At 34.7% G+C, this 20268-nt stretch overlaps 1 protein-coding gene across 1 annotated transcript; it reads left to right on the forward strand.

The window, feature by feature from the left end:
* The first annotated feature begins 2822 nt into the window (after nucleotides 1–2822).
* On the forward strand, nucleotides 2823–6318 carry LOC139858633 (F-box protein At5g03100-like). Its single transcript, XM_071847464.1, has 4 exons — nucleotides 2823–2960; nucleotides 3989–4923; nucleotides 5085–5315; nucleotides 5809–6318. The coding sequence occupies exons 2-4, from the start codon at nucleotides 4003–4005 to the stop codon at nucleotides 6214–6216; spliced, it is 1560 nt and encodes a 519-aa protein (XP_071703565.1). The 5' UTR covers nucleotides 2823–2960; nucleotides 3989–4002; the 3' UTR covers nucleotides 6217–6318.
* The last annotated feature ends 13950 nt before the right edge of the window (nucleotides 6319–20268 follow it).

Genomic DNA, 20268 nt, shown 5'->3' on the forward strand with positions numbered 1-20268 from the left:
TATCCTTGGCATTAGGATCAAACGTGAAAGCAAAGGAATTTCGATTTGTCAATCTCATTATATTGAGAAGGTGTTGAAAAAGTTCAATTGCTTTGAATGTAATCCTGTGAGTACCCCTGTTGATCCAAGTGAGAAGCTTATGCCTAATCAAGGTGAAGCTGTATCACAACTTGAGTATTCTCAGGTGATTGGCTGTTTGATGTACGCCATGACTTGTACAAGGCCGGATATTGCTTTTGCTGTGGGAAAACTGAGTAGATATACTAGTAATCCTAGTACTCATCACTGGCAAGCAATTAGGCGGGTACTGAAGTACTTGAAGAAAACTATGGACTATAGTTTATCTTATAATGGGTTTCCTTCGGTAATAGAAGGATATTCTGATGCGAGTTGGATAACCAATATTGAAGATCATTCTTCAACGAGTGGTTAGGTGTTCTTGCTTGGGGGAGGTGCTATTTCATGGGCTTCTAAGAAGCAGACATGTATTACCAACTCAACGATGGAATCTGAGTTTGTTGCTTTAGCTGCTGCTGGTAAAGAAGCAGAATGGCTTAGAAACTTGATCCATGAGATACCATTATGGCCTAAACCTATAGCACCCATGTCTATCCATTGTGATAGTGCTGCGACATTGGCAAAGGCTTATAGCCAGATGTACAATGGAAAGTCTAGACACTTAGGTGTCAGACATAGCATGATTCGTGAACTCATCATGAATGGGGTGATTTCTATAGTGTTCGTGAGGTCACAACAGAATTTAGCTGATCACTTGATGAAGGGATTGGCAAGAGACTTGGTGAACAAGTCTGCTGTGGGGATGGGTTTAAAGTCCACATAAATTTCTAATTATAAGATACCCAATTCCCTTCTGATGAAAATTAGAAGTTGAATTCAATGTGGAAGACTTATACTTAGAAATTTGGAGTACAAAATTTTGTATCATCCCAAGGTAAGGTATGTACTCGGACATGTTGAAGGTGAGGATGAAGTTTAGCTTCTTAATGGTTTATTTGAAAAAGTGCAATAGCAGGTGCATGACTGAAATGAACTACCTATGTGAATGTGAAGTTTTGCCGCTTCAACAAAGCTTGGACTTTTGCTTTAGATACATTCATGAATGGATATGGACACATGGCTTGTAAAGTGTCAGGATAGCTTTAGAGTATTTGAAAACTTATGTGTATGTTATTTTCAGTTATTCAAATGGGTTGAAGGGTTCAATTCTTAGAACACCCCGATTCTCGAATATTTGGAATGTGTAATGTACTAAGGTGAAAATTCAATCTTCAAGATATTTTCATTTATGCATGAGTTTTGTTTTAATTTGTTTAATTCTCATGAAACGAATTGCACTAAATTGGGGAGGATTGTTGTAAATTTAGTGTAATTTTGGGTTTTAATCTACACTTGTAAATGGGTTTGGAGGTACGGAGTGTACACCCATTAAGTGATAGATTACCCGAACCCAAAAGTGGTTTTCCATTATTTACTATCATGACTTGGTCTACCTGAAATTTGACTAAGTGTTTTCAGTACTAAGTTTTCTTAGTAAGCTGAAATTTGGCTAAGTGTTTTGTGCTGGTTGTTCTGCATTGCTGGTCCTTGTGCTGGTTGTTCTGCATTGCTGGTCCTTGTGCTGGTTGTTCTGCATTGCTGGTCCCTGTGCTGGTTGTTCTGCGCAGCTGGTCCCTGTGCTGGTTGTTTTGCGCAGCTGGTCCCTGTGCTGGTTGTTCTGCGCAGCTGGTCCCTGTGCTGGTTGTTCTGCGCAGCTGGTCCTGTTTGCTGGTTCCTCTGCGCTGCTGGTCCTGTATGCTGACTTTTGCGCTGCTGGTCCTGTATGCTGACTTTTGCGCTGCTGGTCCTGTTTGCTGATTTTTGCGCTGCTGGTCCTTTTGCAGTGCTGGTTCTTAAGAGACAGCAGTAAGAAAACACTTAACACAATTTTGAGTGATTACGGAAGAATTATTCTTGCACCCACTTTTGCTTTAGTGGTTGAAGGAATAATACTTGTTTATTATAAAGTGATCACTCATGCTTTGATAGTTGTAAAATATAATATTTGTTTATTGTAAAAGTAACAACTTTTACTTTAATGATGGAAGTGATAATATTTGTTTATAGAAATATTCTTCCTGTAACCACTTTTGAATATTATAGAAGATACTTTTATTAATCAACCGGCCAATTGATTTTAATAAAAGACTCTTTCATGATTAAGGGTGTATATAAATATATTAACCAATATGCATGAGAAAAATACACAAGTTACGAACACCAAAATATTCTTCTGCAAAAGGAATTCTTGTTTCTGCCAAAACAAGAATTTAATCTCTGTCTTATCCCAAAGTGATATTCGTGTAACCCAGGCTATAAGGGTCGAATAATTACTTTCGAAAAGTGATACCACGATTCAGTGATTTATCCGGCTATCGATTATTTTACCCTACACGAAAGAATTTAATAAAACCTCCAATATAACTGACATTTTCAAATCATTATACAAATACTATGTACAATATTTCTTATGCAGATTTGACTACAACCTAAATTGCTATCATTAGAAGGGATCCTTTACATACATACGTTTACCAATTACAGTATTAAGTTGGGCCAAATCAAAGAAAAGATTACTCTGAGCTATAATAATAATATATAATATATATATTAATATTAATTTATTAATATTAATATTAATAAAATAATAAAGTAAAATTAAATAGTCAAATTGGGCCAATATATCGAACTACGATTATACACTTTCCATTTGTATAGCCCTGTTTTCCGATTGTTGCGGACGAAACGACTCCAGATCTCACTATTAAAGGAAGTCATTAAATTCATAATTTCAACCCTAATCTCACATTAACACTTAAAATTATGATGACGCCAAAGGAATAGAGACAATAGAAGGGCTGCAGTCGGCAGAGTTACGGTACAAACTCCATTTTATTTTGAAGGTAATAGTCATCCTAACCTCAATATTTATATTAATCTGTTATCTGTTATTATTAGGCTTTACTAATTATCTCGAGGAATCATCAATATCATCGAATCAGTAAGTTGCGGGTCTTCAAATGTGTGGTTTGTTGGTGAATTTGGACCTAAATTTTTGTACTAATAAACAATATATATTAGGTTTATTTTTTTTTAAATAATTTGATTCGAAAATAAGAAAATAAAGGAAGAAAAAGTTCAATATATAAGAAGTCATGGATGATTATGATTTTACACTTTGGGTCCTTTGGAATTATTTTTTTTTTTTTTTTTTTTTTTTTCAGAGAACAGCAGAGGGTCCTTGGATTATAAATTTAGTCCTTTGGCCCCGCAATGAAAAGAAAAGTTTAGATTGTTTTTATACTTATGAGTTTAATGGGATTTTTTAAAAGCTGTTACAATAGTCGTACTCAATGTATTCCCTATTCATCAAGAGTTGTGTTTTTTCTTGAATAAAAAAGGAATAAAGATAAACTCTAAAATCACAAGATGATCATAATTAAATTACACGATTTAATTGATTGTAGTATTTTAGACAAATTAAGCACAAATGTTAAGTTATTAATACTAATTAAGTACTGTATTTACGAGTTAATTGATTTTGGTGATTATATGGCAATACAGTACTAATTAATTTTTAATTAAATTTAGAAAAAGAACAAAGATATATAAACTAAAATAATAAGATGATCATAATTAAATTACAAGATTTGATTGATTATACAATATTAATAATTTATAATAAATACAGATTTAATCATAAGTTACAGTATTATTATGTACTGTATTATGATTTATTCGATTAAACATTATTTATGATGTAAATAACTTACACCGCATGAACTAATGAAAATGGTGTACACAGGAAGTTTTCAGAATTTGTCATTGTTTAAAACTAGTTTGTTCATTCTTTAGCCTAAGTAATGTTGTGCATTTGTTTTAATTCCTATTAAGTATCTCATGATTCTTGGTTTATGCTATTAACTTGCAGCTTAAATAGTGAGAATGAATGCGGAAGTCGATAGACTAAGCAGTTTGCCAGATGATCTCGTTAACAAAATTCTCTCTTTTAGCGATACCAAAGATGCTATCAGAACTAGTGTTTTGTCATCTAGATGGAAGAATACTTGGAAGTCAATCCCGCATCTTGATTTCTCACTTGACCATCTTAATCATTTACCCAAATTCTATGAGTCTGTTAATCATGTTATGTCTTCCCGCAATAGTGAAATAGAATTGGAGTCCATTAAACTTTGTTTTAGGGACGAAGCTAGTCAAGAGTTTGTCAAAAAGATTATGAACTATGCGTTTTCGCACAATGTTTCAAAGATGACTATTAGTTATCGGTACAGGGATATTGAATTCCCTATTTCTCTTTTTATTTCTCAGTCTCTCAAAGATCTCACTTTGATTGGATTAAGTTATCATTACACTAAGATCACGTCAACTTGGGACCTACCAGCTTTAACAACGTTGTGTCTCGATGGTGTCAAGTTCAAATTCGGTGATAATTATAATGAGTTATGTGGTCTTTTTTCTAAGTGCCCAAACTTAAAAAATCTCACCTTAACTAAGTGTGAGATATGTCATGGATGCGGTCCTTTCATTACCATCTCCCATCCTCAACTTTCTACTCTCAATGTAATAAATGGATATCAGTCTTATGCTATTAATGTGGTTGCACCTCACCTTAAGTTTCTCACCGTTGTAAATTGTCAAGGGGGTTTGATTTCTGCACCTGAATTATCCTCATTGACGTATGAAATGCAAGGTCATTTTACGTTTTCCACAGATGGGTTGTTTTCTTTGGAGAAAGTAGACTTTTATATTTGTTATCCAGATAAAGAAGATGCTCCTAAAATCATAGACATGCTTCAACAGTTCCGCAACGTCAAATATCTTACACTTGGATTGGAAATTGTAGAGGTATTAATTAGTTCTTTAATGTTTATACATTTATTTTTTATTAGCACTCTATTTATTTTAAACACACTTCATATTCATATATAGGACTCAACGTCACTCGTTATGATTTATTTAACTATTTATGTGTATACATAATGTTCATTTTGTATAATATTTTTCAGGTTCTTGCATCATCCGTGCAACTAGTCTCTCATCTACCATCTTCATTTGCTAACTTAACGAGTTTCAAGATTTATCCAGCAAACTTAGACCACTTCCCACGTCCGTTACACAAGAGTCAACTTTCCCGAATGAAGGAGGAAGAACAAAAGAATTTAAAAATGCCTACAGAAGTCAAAAACTATCTGCTAGATGGTTCTCCAAATGCCATTGTCACGATATTCTCACATCAGGTAGCTTCACCATTGGAACACGTCGTGTTGCTATATTTATCATACTAGTATTTAACATTAGATTTCAACTTAAAATTTTCGTATGCTCTATGGCTATTGATTTGGTATAATACTCCGTATTATACTCCGTATTACACTCCGTATTATAATACATGTTAAGTGATTAAGTTACTTGGCTTTTAGTATAAGTTTAAATTTTGATAATGATATTCATATGGTATTAGTAGCGTCTTCCAAATTTGAGTAATAATTCTAGCCCAATTTATAATAATGAAAATCTTTTAGCAGACATACTTTTAGCACATAATGATAAGTTGAAAATTTAATAGGGATGGTTTGGAATAAAAGTATAATTGATACACGAGATCTGATATTTCAAAAGGCTTAGAACCCGCTTCCTATATATAATTATAATTATAAATATAAATATAATAATTAAATAAAAGATGATGATAAACAAAAGACTTTTATAATGTTCTATGATATCATGTAGGAGATGAAAGCATTGGAGAATGCCACAAAAGCACAACAAATTATGCTCGAGTTGCAGATGCTGCTAGCAAAACAGAAATATAAATGTGATAATAATAGTGCTCCTATAGATCAGAGTAAATCACCAATGGAGCGGAATGAGGCAAATATGGACGATCAACTGGCGACACATTTCGAGAACTGTTGGCAAGATCTGTTTTGGCAGATTGATGAAGGGGGCCAAAAGATTAATGAAATATTTTCAACGTTGCGTCAGATTGAATACTTACTGAAAGGGGAGCTTCCAGCATCAAAGAGGGATAGAATTCAAGCACGTTTTTCTAGCTTGCGTGCAGAGGCCTTCAATGTTATAATATTAATAACGAAAAGCAAGGCTGCATTAGTGCCTGCCTTCGTGAACTTGCTATAGTATCAAGACCATAGTAATAGCAAAATTAAGAATTTCTAATTTCCATATGATGTTGGAATGTTTGTCATCCAAACAATGCCCGGTTTGTCTACTATAGCATATAAGGAGAATTTTTTTTTTTTTTTTTATATGTGATGTTCATCTACCAGGATTCTTTCCAAAAACATAACTGAAATACATGCTCATAATCGTTATTGTTGGAATGTTTGTCATACTTGATATTTGTAATATACTTTTTTTAGTTTCTGGTGCTCTGAAATGACCTTGGTAACAAAATTTGATTACATTAAACATTCAATATACGGTGCTGGAGTATGTGTTTAGAGACATTTTACTTGCTATGTTTGTAGGTTAATCAGAATGCAAGTCTTGTTGCTAGTATATATATGTATCTTATAATTTTAACATTATTATGTAGTTACCTGTGTATATTTTAAATGGTTTCTCTGCTCATTTGCAACACAAAAATATCCACACAAATAATATAAACCAATAGGAAAGAAGAGAAACAGAAGTAGAGAAAAACAATTAAGTTGTGATTCATTAACTACGTATATTCAATGAGCTTGTTTGTGTAAAAGCGGGAAACTTTCACCATTAACCTGCACAAATTTACAGAGTCGGCACATAACTAACAAAACAAAGCACGAAAAACATCCCAACGACCAAAGGAGAATGAAACTAGGAAACTAAACAACAACAACAACAACAACAACAAAACCCAATACCACATAAGCGGTGTATGGGAGAGGTGAGATGTAGACAATCCTTCCCCTATCCGAGAATAAAGACAAGTCATTTCTCCGCCCAGAGTGAAACACCAAAAGTCATCCCTCTCTCTATTCAACAGATAGAGAGATTGTTTCAGAGTGGACCTCCGGCCAATAAGTAGGAAAAAAGTTTTAACAAATAAAATAAAATTGAGACGCCATGAAAATGGTAAAATCAAATTTTCATGGGTTTTAAATCCTACCTGAAATTTACTTTAGGCTCTAAGAGTTAGTCAAGTCGCCAATAAATCAACGTTTGTTTTCGACTCAATAACAATACAAACCAATACAAAGACAACCGCAATAAAAGGACTCACCAGGAACTAAAGCACCACAACAATAGAATAAACGAGCATAAAAAACGTATGAAGGGCCCGAAGAATCATGCCTCGCAACTTCAACACTAACAGTCTTGCATTCGGAACCCGACTTCATAAGTTTGTCGTGTACTTTGGAGAAACGAACGGATTTGCTCGCGCGATATGAATATATAAAAGTCCATATCCAAATCACCTTCTGCAATACAAATGGAATCATCATCCCCGTCCTTGTCCACCACAACCAGCTTGCCCTTCCTTTTTTTCTTCTTCTTGACCTTGGAAGATTCATCTAAAGTCCGACGTCTTCAAGCCATTGCCATTACCTTCCCCGTTTGACCCCTTGGACTTGAACTTTGACAACGAGTGCCCCTTAAGGTTTTTCTATACACAACACAACACAACACGGACAATCTTTAGCACCACTTCAACCCAAAACATTGCAAGTCCCCACCTTATCCACATCATTTCCACCACCTAAATTACCTAAAGGGCCTAAACTACCTGCTGAGATGATAACTTGTTCCAATCCATCAGACAAGGACGAAGTCATATCCCCACAAACTGAAACCTTATTACCTAAATATAATAAGGTTAACCCCAATACATCCGAACCAGCAGACACAAAGTTCTCCACCTCACTATCCTCTTCGACCTAAACCAAAACAGAATCACTCGATAAGCCACTCTCTTAAGGTAGGTGAAGAAGAATTGGAATAGAAATAGAGTGGGATGGACTATTTTGCCCTCACAAGCTACGCACATTGTCACGACCCGGAAAATTTCGACTAATTTTGAATCAAACTCTCGATACGATATTGTGTTTTTGACACGATAAGCAAAGTCTGTTATGTTGAGTCTCAAAAATTTTGAATTGTTTCATATATTCAATTGATCTTTGACTGCTCTCGACGATTCACGAACCACTATTTGTAAATAGATATGTGTGTATATATATAAATAAATAAAAAATTGGAAGTATAATTTGAAACATTAAATGTTGTTGTTATGAAATATGATATTATGATAATTATTATTTAAAACATATCTTATTATATAAATAAAGTATATTTAGGAGATATTTATTAAATTTTTACACTTTGTATATTTTACTTGGGGTTGAGAACTAGAAAATAATTTAATTATAAATAATCAATTTTATACCATAATGATTAGAATAAATAAATATAATTATCATAAAAATTTGGAATTTATTTGAGTACTTTTTATCCGCCACTGAATTAACGACGGAGTCCGATGTACCGAAACTGTCGGTAGGAAATATCTTATATTACAGCTATAAGTGTTTGTGAACGTTTCTTTTATTAATTATATATATTATTATTTAACTATTTAGCTTGTGATTAGATTAATGTGTTTATAACTTTCCTTACATATATAGATTCATGACATATACATATCATAATATATATACACATATACTTGCATAATGATCAAAACTATCTTCCATCCTCACTCCCTCGTCTGATCACCAACCCTTGCTCCTGCCTGCCACTAGATCACAACCACCCAATCACCATGAACCTCCACCAAGGATCAAACACCACCACCACAATCCACCACCCACTATATGCTCGAGTTTATTTTCTGTTTTGTTCAATAACTAATCCGCCACCCTCACCAAACCGTATCCTTTTTCATCACCACCCTAATCGATAGCTGAAATGTCCCGTTCTTATTGATTAAAAACGTTCCATATTAATTGATTTCGTTGCGAGGTTTTGACCTCTATATGAGACGTTTATCAAAGACTGCATTCATTTTTAAAACAAACCATAACCTTTATTTCATAAATAAAGGTTTAAAAAGCTTTACGTAGATTATCAAATAATGATAATCTAAAATATACTGTTTACACACGACCATTACATAATGGTTTACAATACAAATATGTTACATCGAAATCAGTTTCTTGAATGCAGTTTTTACACAATATCATACAAACATGGACTCCAAATCTTGTCCTTATTTTAGTATGCAATAGCGGAAGCTCTTAGTATTCACCCGAGAATAAACATGCTTTAAACGTAAACAAAAATGTTGGTGAGTTATAGGTTTAACCTATATATATCAAATTGTAACAATAGACCACAAGATTTCATATTTCAATACACATCCCATACATAGAGATAAAAATTATTCATATGGTGAACACCTGGTAATCGACATTAACAATATGCATATATGAATATCCCCATCATTCCGGGATCCTCCTTCGGACATGATATAAATTTCGAAGTACTAAAGCATCCGGTACTTTGGATGGGGCTTGTTGGGCCCGATAGATCTATCTTTAGGATTTGCGTCAATTAGGGTGTCTGTTCCCTAATTCTTAGATTACCAGACTTAATAAAAAGGGGCATATTCGATTTCGATAATTCAACCATAGAATGTAGTCTCACGTACTTGTGTCTATTTTGTAAATCATTTATAAAACCTGCATGTATTCTCATCTCAAAAATATTAGATTTTAAAAGTGGGACTATAACTCACTTTCACAGATTTTTACTTCGTCGGGAAGTAAGACTTGGCCACTGGTTGATTCACGAACCTATAACAATATATACATATATATCAAAGTATGTTCAAAATATATTTACAACACTTTTAATACATTTTGATGTTTTAAGTTTATTAAGTCAGCTGTCCTCGTTAGTAACCTACAACTAGTTGTCCACAGTTAGATGTACAGATATAAATCGATAAATATTATCTTGAATCAATCCACGACCCAGTGTATACATATCTCAGTATTGATCACAACTCAAACTATATATATTTTGGAATCAACCTCAACCCTGTATAGCTAACTCCAACATTTACATATAGAGTGTCTATGGTTGTTCCGAAATATATATAGATGTGTCGACATGATAGGTCAAAACATTGTATACGTGTCTATGGTATGTCAAGATTACATAATATACAATACAAGTTGATTAAGTTATGGTTGGAATAGATTTGTTACCAATTTTCACGTAGCTAAAATGAGAAAAATTATCCAATCTTGTTTTACCTATAACTTCTTCATTTTAAATCCGTTTTGAGTGAGTCAAATTGCTATGGTTTCATATTGAACTCTATTTTATGAATCTAAACAGAAAAAGTATAGGTTTATAGTCGGAAAAATAAGTTACAAGTCGTTTTTGTAAAGGTAGTCATTTCAGTCGAAAGAACGACGTCTAGATGACCATTTTAGAAAACATACTTCCACTTTGAGTTTAACCATGATTTTTGGATATAGTTTCAGGTTCATAGTAAAAATCATTTTCCCAGAATAACAACTTTTAAATCAAAGTTTATCATACTTTTTAATTAACTAATCCAAAACAGCCCGCGGTGTTACTACGACGGCGTAAATCTGGTTTTACGGTGTTTTTCGTGTTTCCAGGTTTTAAATCCTTAAGTTAGCATATCATATAGATATAGAAAATGTGTTTAGTTAATTTTAAAAGTCAAGTTAGAAGGATTAACTTTTATTTGCGAACAAGTTTAGAATTAACTAAACTATGTTCTAGTGATTACAAGTTTAAACCTTCGAATAAGATAGCTTTATATGTATGAATCGAATAATGTTATGAACATCATTACTACCTCAAGTTCCTTGGATAAACCTACTGGAAATGAAAAAAAATGGATCTAGCTTCAAAGGATCCTTGGATGGCTTGAAAGTTCTTGAAGCAGAATCATGACACGAAAACAAGTTCAAGTAAGATCATCACTTGAAATAAGATTGTTATAGTTATAGAAATTGAACCAAAGTTTGAATATGATTATTAACTTGTATTAGAATGATAATCTACTGTAATAAACAAAGATTTCTTGAGGTTGGATGATCACCTTACAAGATTGGAAGTGAGCTAGCAAACTTGAAAGTATTCTTGATTTTATGTAACTAGAACTTGTAGAATTTATGAAGAACACTTAGAACTTGAAGATAGAACTTGAGAGAGATCAATTAGATGAAGAAAATTGAAGAATGAAAGTGTTTGTAGGTGTTTTTGGTCGTTGGTGTATGGATTAGATATAAAGGATATGTAATTTTGTTTTCATGTAAATAAGTCATGAATGATTACTCATATTTTTGTAATTTTATGAGATATTTCATGCTAGTTGCCAAATGATGGTTCCCACATGTGTTAGGTGACTCACATGGGCTGCTAAGAGCTGATCATTGGAGTGTATATACCAATAGTACATACATCTAAAAGCTGTGTATTGTACGAGTACGAATACGGGTGCATACGAGTAGAATTGTTGATGAAACTGAACGAGGATGTAATTGTAAGCATTTTTGTTAAGTAGAAGTATTTTGATAAGTGTATGGAAGTCTTTCAAAAGTGTATAAATACATATTAAAACACTACATGTATATACATTTTAACTGAGTCGTTAAGTCATCGTTAGTCGTTACATGTAAGTGTTGTTTTGAAACCTTTAGGTTAACGATCTTGTTAAATGTTGTTAACCCAATGTTTATAATATCAAATGAGATTTTAAATTATTATATTATTATGATATTATCATGTATAAATATCTCTTAATATGATATATATATACATTAAATGTCTTTACAACGATAATCGTTACATATATGTCTCGTTTAAAAATCATTAAGTTAGTAGTCTTGTTTTTACATATGTAGTTCATTGTTAATATACTTAATGATATATTTACTTATCATAATATCATGTTAACTATATATATATATATATATATATATATATATATATATATATATATATATATATCCATATATATGTCATCATATAGTTTTTACAAGTTTTAACGTTCGTGAATCACCGGTCAACTTGGGTGGTCAATTGTCTATATGAAACCTATTTCAATTAATCAAGTCTTAACAAGTTTAATTGCTTAACATGTTGGAAACATTTAATCATGTAAATATTAATCTCAATTAATATATATAAACATGGAAAAGTTCGGGTCACTACAGTACCTACCCGTTAAATAAATTTCGTCCCGAAATTTTAAGCTGTTGAAGGTGTTGTCGAATCTTCTGGAAATAGATGCGGGTATTTCTTCTTCATCTGATCTTCACGCTCCCAGGTGAACTCGGGTCCTCTACGAGCATTCCATCGAACCTTAACAATTGGTATCTTATTTTGCTTAAGTCTTTTAACCTCACGATCCATTATTTCGACGGGTTCTTCGATGAATTGAAGTTTTTCGTTGATTTGGATTTCATCTAACGGAATAGTGAGATCTTCTTTAGCAAAACATTTCTTCAAATTCGAGATGTGGAAAGTGTTATGTACAGCCGCGAGTTGTTGAGGTAACTCAAGTTGGTAAGCTACTGGTCCGACACGATCAATAATCTTGAATGGTCCAATATACCTTGGATTTAATTTCCCTCGTTTACCAAATCGAACAACGCCTTTCCAAGGTGCAACTTTAAGCATGACCATCTCTCTAATTTCAAATTCTATATCTTTTCTTTTAATGTCAGCGTAGCTCTTTTGTCGACTTTGGGCGGTTTTCAACCGTTGTTGAATTTGGATGATCTTCTCGGTAGTTTCTTGTATTATCTCCGGACCCGTAATCTGTCTATCCCCCACTTTACTCCAACAAATTGGAGACCTGCACTTTCTACCATAAAGTGCTTCAAACGGCGCCATCTCAATGCTTGAATGGTAGCTGTTGTTGTAGGAAAATTTTGCTAACGGTAGATGTCGATCCCAACTGTTTCCGAAATCAATAACACATGCTCGTAGCATGTCTTCAAGCGTTTGTATCGTCCTTTCGCTCTGCCCATTAGTTTGTGGATGATAGGCAGTACTCATGTCTAGACGAGTTCTTAATGCTTGCTGTAATGTCTGCCAGAATCTTGAAATAAATCTGCCATCCCTATCAGAGATAATAGAGATTGGTATTCCATGTCTGGAGACGACTTCCTTCAAATACAGTCGTACTAACTTCTCCATCTTGTCATCTTCTCTTATTGGCAGGAAGTGTGTTGATTTGGTGAGACGATCAACTATTACCCAAATAGTATCAAAACCACTTGCAGTCCTTGGCAATTTAGTGATGAAATCCATGGTAATGTTTTCCCATTTCCATTCCGGGATTTCGGGTTGTTGAAGTAGACCTGATAGTTTCTGATGCTTAGCTTTGACCTTAGAACACATCAAACATTCCCCTACGTATTTAGCAACATCGGCTTTCATACCTGGCCACCAAAAATGTTTCTTGAGATCCTTGTACATCTTCCCCGTTCCAGGATGTATTGAGTATCTGGTTTTATGAGCTTCTCTAAGTACCATTTCTCTCATATCTCCAAATTTTGGTACCCAAATCCTTTCAGCTCTATACCGGGTTCCATCTTCCCGAATATTAAGATGCTTCTCCGATCCTTTGGGTATTTCATTCTTTAAATTTCCCTCTTTTAAAACTCCTTGTTGCGCCTCCTTTATTTAAGTAGTAAGGTTATTGTGAATCATTATATTCATAGATTTTACTCAAATGGGTTCTCTGTCCTTTCTACTCAAGGCGTCGGCTACCACATTTGCCTTCCCCGGGTGGTAACGAATCTCAAAGTCGTAATCATTCAACAATTCAATCCACCTACGCTACCTCATATTCAGTTGTTTCTGATTAAATATGTGTTGAAGACTTTTGTGTTCGGTATATATAATACTTTTGACTCCATATAAGTAGTGCCTCCAAGTCTTTAATGCAAAAACAACCTAATTCCAAATCATGCGTCGTATAATTTTGTTCGTGAATCTTCAATTGTCTAGACGCATAATCAATCACCTTCATTCGTTGCATTAATACACAACCGAGACCTTGCTTTGATGCGTCACAATAAATCACAAAATCATCATTCCCTTCAGGCAATGACAATATAGGTGCCGTAGTTAGCTTTTTCTTCAATAACTGAAACGCTTTCTATTGTTCATCATTCCATTCAAATTTCTTCCCTTTATGCGTTAATGCAGTCAAGGGTTTTGCTATTCTGGAAAAGTCTTGGATGAACCTTCTGTAGTAACCAGCTAGTCCTAAAAACTGGCGTATGTGTTTCGGAGTTTTCGGGGTTTCCCACTTTTCAACAGTTTCCATCTTTGCCGGATCCACCTTAATACCTTCTTTGTTCACTATGTGACCGAGGAATTGAACTTCTTCCAACCAAAATGCACACTTTGAAAACTTAGCGTACAATTCTTCCTTCCTCAATACTTCTAACACCTTTCTCAAATGTTCACCGTATTCTTGGTCATTCTTTGAGTAAATAAGTATGTCATCAATGAAAACAATGACAAACTTGTCAAGGTATGGTCCACACACTCGGTTCATAAGGTCCATGAACACAGCTGGTGCATTAGTTAAACCAAACGGCATGACCATAAACTCGTAATGACCGTAACATGTTCTGAAAGCAGTCTTTGGAATATCATCTTCTTTCACCCGCATTTGATGATACCCGGAACGTAAGTCAATCTTTGAATAAACAGACGAGCCTTGTAGTTGATCAAATAAGTCGTCAATTCTCGGTAGTGGGTAGCGGTTCTTGATGGTAAGTTTGTTCAACTCTCGGTAGTCGATACACAACCTGAATGTACCATCTTTCTTCTTGACAAACAAAACAGGAGCTCCCCACGGTGATGTGCTTGGTCAAATGAAACCACGCTCTAAAAGTTCTTGTAATTGGCTTTGTAGTTCTTTCATCTCGCTGGGTGCGAGTCTGTAATGAGCACGAGCTATTGGTGCAGCTCCTGGTACAAGATCTATTTGAAATTCAACGGATCGATGTGGGGGTAATCCCGGTAATTCTTTCGGAAATACGTCGGGAAATTCTTTTGCAACGGGAACATCATTGATGCTCTTTTCTTCAGTTTGTACTTTCTCGACGTGTGCTAGAACAGCATAGCAACCTTTTCTTATTAGTTTTTGTGCCTTTAAATTACTAATAAGATGTAGCTTCGTGTTGCCCTTTTCTCCGTACACCATTAAGGGTTTTCCTTTTTCTCGTATAATGCAAATTGCATTTTTATAACAAACGATCTCTGCTTTCACTTCTTTCAACCAGTCCATACCGATTATCACATCAAAACTCCCTAACTCTACTGGTATCAAATCAATCTTAAATGTTTCGCTAACCAGTTTAATTTCTCGATTCCGACATATATTATCTGCTGAAATTAATTTACTATTTGCTAATTCGAGTAAAAATTTACTATCCAAAGGCGTCAATGGACAACTTAATTTAGCACAAAAATCTCTACTCATATAGCTTCTATCCGCACCCGAATCAAATAAAACGTAAGCAGATTTATTGTCAATAAGAAACGTACCCGTAACAAGCTCCGGGTCTTCCAGTGCCTCTGCCGCATTAATATTGAAAACTCTTCCGCGGCCTTGTCCATTCGTGTTCTCCTGGTTCGGGCAATTTCTAATAACGTGGCCCGGTTTTCCACATTTATAACAAACTACGTTGGCATAACTTGCTCCGACACTACTTACTCCGCCATTACTCATTCCGACACCATTTGTTCCTTTCGTTCTATTAACCCCTGGTCCGTAGACCTCACACTTCGCCGCGCTATGACCATTTCTTTTACACTTGTTGCAAAATTTGGTGCAGAACCCCGAGTGATACTTTTCACACCTTTGACATAGATGCTTCTGATTGTTGTTGTTGCGGTTATTATTGTTGTTGGGATGATTGTTGTAGTTGCTGTTGTTGTTGTTGTTGTTATTGTTGGGCCATTTGTTGTAGTTGCGATTGATGTTACGATTGATGTTGCGATTGTTGGGATAATTGTTGCGATTATTGTTGTAATTGCTGTTGTTGTTGTATTGGTGATTCTTATCACCGTTTTCCTCCCACTTTCTTTTGACTTGCTTCACATTGGCCTCTTCAGCAGTCTGTTCTTTAATTCTTTCTTCAATCTGGTTCACTAGTTTGTGAGCCATTCTACATGCCTGTTGTATGGAGGCGGGCTCGTGTGAACTTATATCTTCTTGGATTCTTTCCGGTAATCCTTTCACAAACGCGTCGATCTTCTCTTCCTCATCTTCGAACGCTCCCGGACACAATAGGCACAATTCTGTGAATCGTCTTTCGTACGTGGTAATATCAAATCCTTGGGTTCGTAACCCTCTAAGTTCTGTCTTGAGCTTATTGACCTCGGTTCTGGGACGGTACTTCTCGTTCATCAAGTGCTTGAATGCTGACCACGGTAGTGCGTAAGCATCATCTTGTCCCACTTGCTCTAGATAGGTATTCCACCATGTTAACGCAGAACCTGTGAAGGTATGCGTAGTGTACTTCACTTTGTCCTCTTCAGTACACTTATTTATGGCAAACACCGATTCGACCTTCTCGGTCCACCTTTTCAATCCGATCGGTCCTTCGGTTCCATCAAATTCCAAAGGGTTGCAGGCAGTGAATTCTTTGTATGTGCATCCTACACGATTTCCTGTACTGCTAGATCCAAGGTTATTGTTGGTATGTAGCGCAGCCTGTACTGCGGCTATGTTTGAAGCTAGAAAAGTACGGAATTCCTCTTCATTCATATTCACGGTGTGTCGAGTAGTCGGTGCCATTTCCTTCAAAATAGTCAAATGGAACAAGTTAATCATACAGAATATTAAGAGTAGTTAATAGTATTTCGTAGCATAATATGAACTCATTTATAAAAGCTTTTTCTTCATATTAGCGTTTTATAAGTTTAAATTCGGGTAGTACCTACCCGTTAAGTTCATACTTAGTAGCTAATATACAATTCAACTACTACAATTCTATATGAAAAACTGATTATAATAATATTTCGCGTTCAAACATTTACACAATATTTTACAAACTTACAATACCGCTTATTTTACATATAGCATGAAATATAGCACACAATAAATTTGATACAAGATGGTTGTGAAGATAATTCTAGCTAGTACACAAGTCGTTCAGCAAAGGCAATAAAGATACGTAATTCATACGTCCAGAAACAAGTCATGCATTCTGGTTTTACTAGGACTACTTCCCATCCTTGGTCTTGTGGAACATAACCGTTATGGCCGTTCAAAAGACAATGTGTTGTAACGTCGTCAAAGGGACGAGGGTTACGTAATGTCCAACAGTCCCGTAACAATCTAAAAACCTCATTTCTTACCCCAATTACCGACTCCGTCACTTGTGGGAACGTTTTGTTTAATAGTTGTAGCGCGATGTTCTTGTTCTCACTTTGGTGAGAAGCGAACATTACTAATCCGTAAGTATAACATGCTTCTTTATGTTGCATGTTAGCCGCTTTTTCTAAATCACGAAGTCCAATATTCGGATATATTGAGTCAAAATAATTTCTTAACCCATTGCGTAAAATAGCATTTGGGTTCCCCGCAATATATGCGTCAAAGTAAACACATCGTAACTTATGGATTTCCCAATGTGATATCCCCCATCTTTCGAACGAAAGCCTTTTATAAACCAAGGCATTCTTGGAACGTTCTTCGAATGTCTTACAAACTGAGCTCGCCTTAAATAGTTGAGCCGAAGAATTCTGACCGACTCTAGACAAGATTTCATCAATCATGTCTCCGGGTAGGTCTCTTAAAATATTGGGTTGTCTATCCATTTTGTATTTTTATACTGTAATATAGACAAGAGTTAGATTCATAAAAAAAATACTTATTAATACAAGCAATTTTTACATATATCATAAAGCATAAGCACACTATATTACATATATTACACCACACGAATACAACTATCTTATTCCGACTCGCTCGTTTCTTCTTCTTCGGTTTTGGTTCGTTTTGCCAAGTTTCTAGGGATATATGATGTTCCCCTAATACGAGCCGTCGTTTTCCACATTGGTTTAGAAAAACCTGGTGGTTTAGAGGTTCCCGGGTCATTGTTACAACTTAAGGACTTCGGGGGTTGACGATACATATAAAGTTCATCGGGGTTGGAATTAGATTTCTCTATTTTTATGCCCTTTCCCTTATTATTTTCTTTTGCCTTTTTAAATTCAGTTGGGGTAATTTCTATAACATCATCGGAATTCTCGTCAGAATCCGATTCATCGGAGAATTGGTAATCCTCCCAATATTTTGCTTCCTTGGCGGAAACACCATTGACCATAATTAACCTTGGTCGGTTGGTTGAGGATTTTCTTTTACTTAACCGTTTTATTATTTCCCCCACCGGTTCTATTTCTTCATCCGGTTCTGATTCTTCTTCCGGTTCCGACTCTTCTTCCGGTTCCTCTTCGGGAACTTGTGAATCAGTCCATGAATCATTCCAATTTACATTTGACTCTTCATTATTATTAGGTGAGTCAATGGGACTTGTTCTAGAGGTAGACATCTATCACATAATATCAAACGCGTTAAGAGATTAATATATCACATAATATTCACATGTTAAAAATATATAGTTTCCAACCAAATTTGTTAAGCAATCATTTTTCAAGTAAACACGATCGAAGTCCAGACTCACTAATGCATCCTAACAAACTCGATAAGACACACTAATGCAAAATTCTGGTTCTCTAAGACCAACGCTCGAATACCAACTGAAATGTCCCGTTCTTATTGATTAAAAACGTTACATATTAATTGATTTCGTTGCGAGGTTTTGACCTCTATATGAGACGTTTTTCAAAGACTGCATTCATTTTTAAAACAAACCATAACCTTTATTTCATAAATAAAGGTTTAAAAAGCTTTACGTAGATTATCAAATAATGATAATCTAAAATATCCTGTTTACACACGACCATTACATAATGGTTTACAATACAAATATGTTACATTGAAATCAGTTTCTTGAATGCAGTTTTTACACAATATCATACAAACATGGACTCCAAATCTTGTCCTTATTTTAGTATGCAACAGCGGAAGCTCTTAGTATTCACCTGAGAATAAACATGCTTTAAACGTCAACAAAAATGTTGGTGAGTTATAGGTTTAACCTATATATATCAAATTGTAACAATAGACCACAAGATTTTATATTTCAATACACATCCCATACATAGAGATAAAAATTATTCATATGGTGAACACCTGGTAATCGACATTAACAATATGCATATATGAATATCCCCATCATTCCGGGATCCTCCTTCGGACATGATATAAATTTCGAAGTACTAAAGCATCCTGTACTTTGGATGGGGCTTGTTGGGCCCGATAGATCTATCTTTAGGATTCGCGTCAATTAGGGTGTGTGTTCCCTAATTCTTAGATTACCAGACTTAATAAAAAGGGGCATATTCGATTTCGATAATTCAACCATAGAATGTAGTCTCACGTACTTGTGTCTATTTTGTAAATCATTTATAAAACCTGCATGTATTCTCATCCCAAAAATATTAGATTTTAAAAGTGGGACTATAACTCACTTTCACAGATTTTTACTTCGTCGGGAAGTAAGACTTGGCCACTGGTTGATTCACGAACCTATAATAATATATACATATATATCAAAGTATGTTCAAAATATATTTACAACACTTTTAATACATTTTGATGTTTTAAGTTTATTAAGTCAGCTGTCCTCGTTAGTAACCTACAACTAGTTGTCCACAGTTAGATGTACATAAATAAATCGATAAATATTATCTTGAATCAATCCACGACCCAGTGTATATGTCATAACCCGTCCTTAACCATAAGAACGTGTTAGATAACGTATGATTTCATTGCGAGGTATTGACCTCTATATGCGACATTTTTAAAAGAACAACTGCATATATTTTACATTACAAACCATAATTCTTATTTTGATACAAGCTTTAGACAAAATAAAGATGATTATCGTTTAGCGATAATCTTAGACTTACAAACTTTACATGTGATGATAACAATACGATTTCTAGCATATTTTACATTACAAATCCTCCGATATGCAGTTTTATTTTTGACACAAATATGCATACTCAAGATCTTGTTTAAATTCAACATGTTGCAGCGGA

The sequence above is a fragment of the Rutidosis leptorrhynchoides genome, chromosome 7, assembly GCF_046630445.1.
Source record: "Rutidosis leptorrhynchoides isolate AG116_Rl617_1_P2 chromosome 7, CSIRO_AGI_Rlap_v1, whole genome shotgun sequence".
Taxonomy (NCBI): Eukaryota; Viridiplantae; Streptophyta; class Magnoliopsida; order Asterales; family Asteraceae; genus Rutidosis; species Rutidosis leptorrhynchoides.

What these genes read in the sequence shown, in the direction of transcription:
- LOC139858633 (XM_071847464.1), top strand. Translation starts at nt 4,003, where the DNA reads ATGAATGCGGAAGTCGATAGACTAAGCAGTTTGCCAGATGATCTCGTT. An exon ending in TTGGATTGGAAATTGTAGAG is followed by an intron (nt 4,924 to 5,084) that starts GTATTAATTAGT and finishes AATATTTTTCAG; the next exon opens with GTTCTTGCATCATCCGTGCA. An exon ending in TCACGATATTCTCACATCAG is followed by an intron (nt 5,316 to 5,808) that starts GTAGCTTCACCA and finishes GATATCATGTAG; the next exon opens with GAGATGAAAGCATTGGAGAA.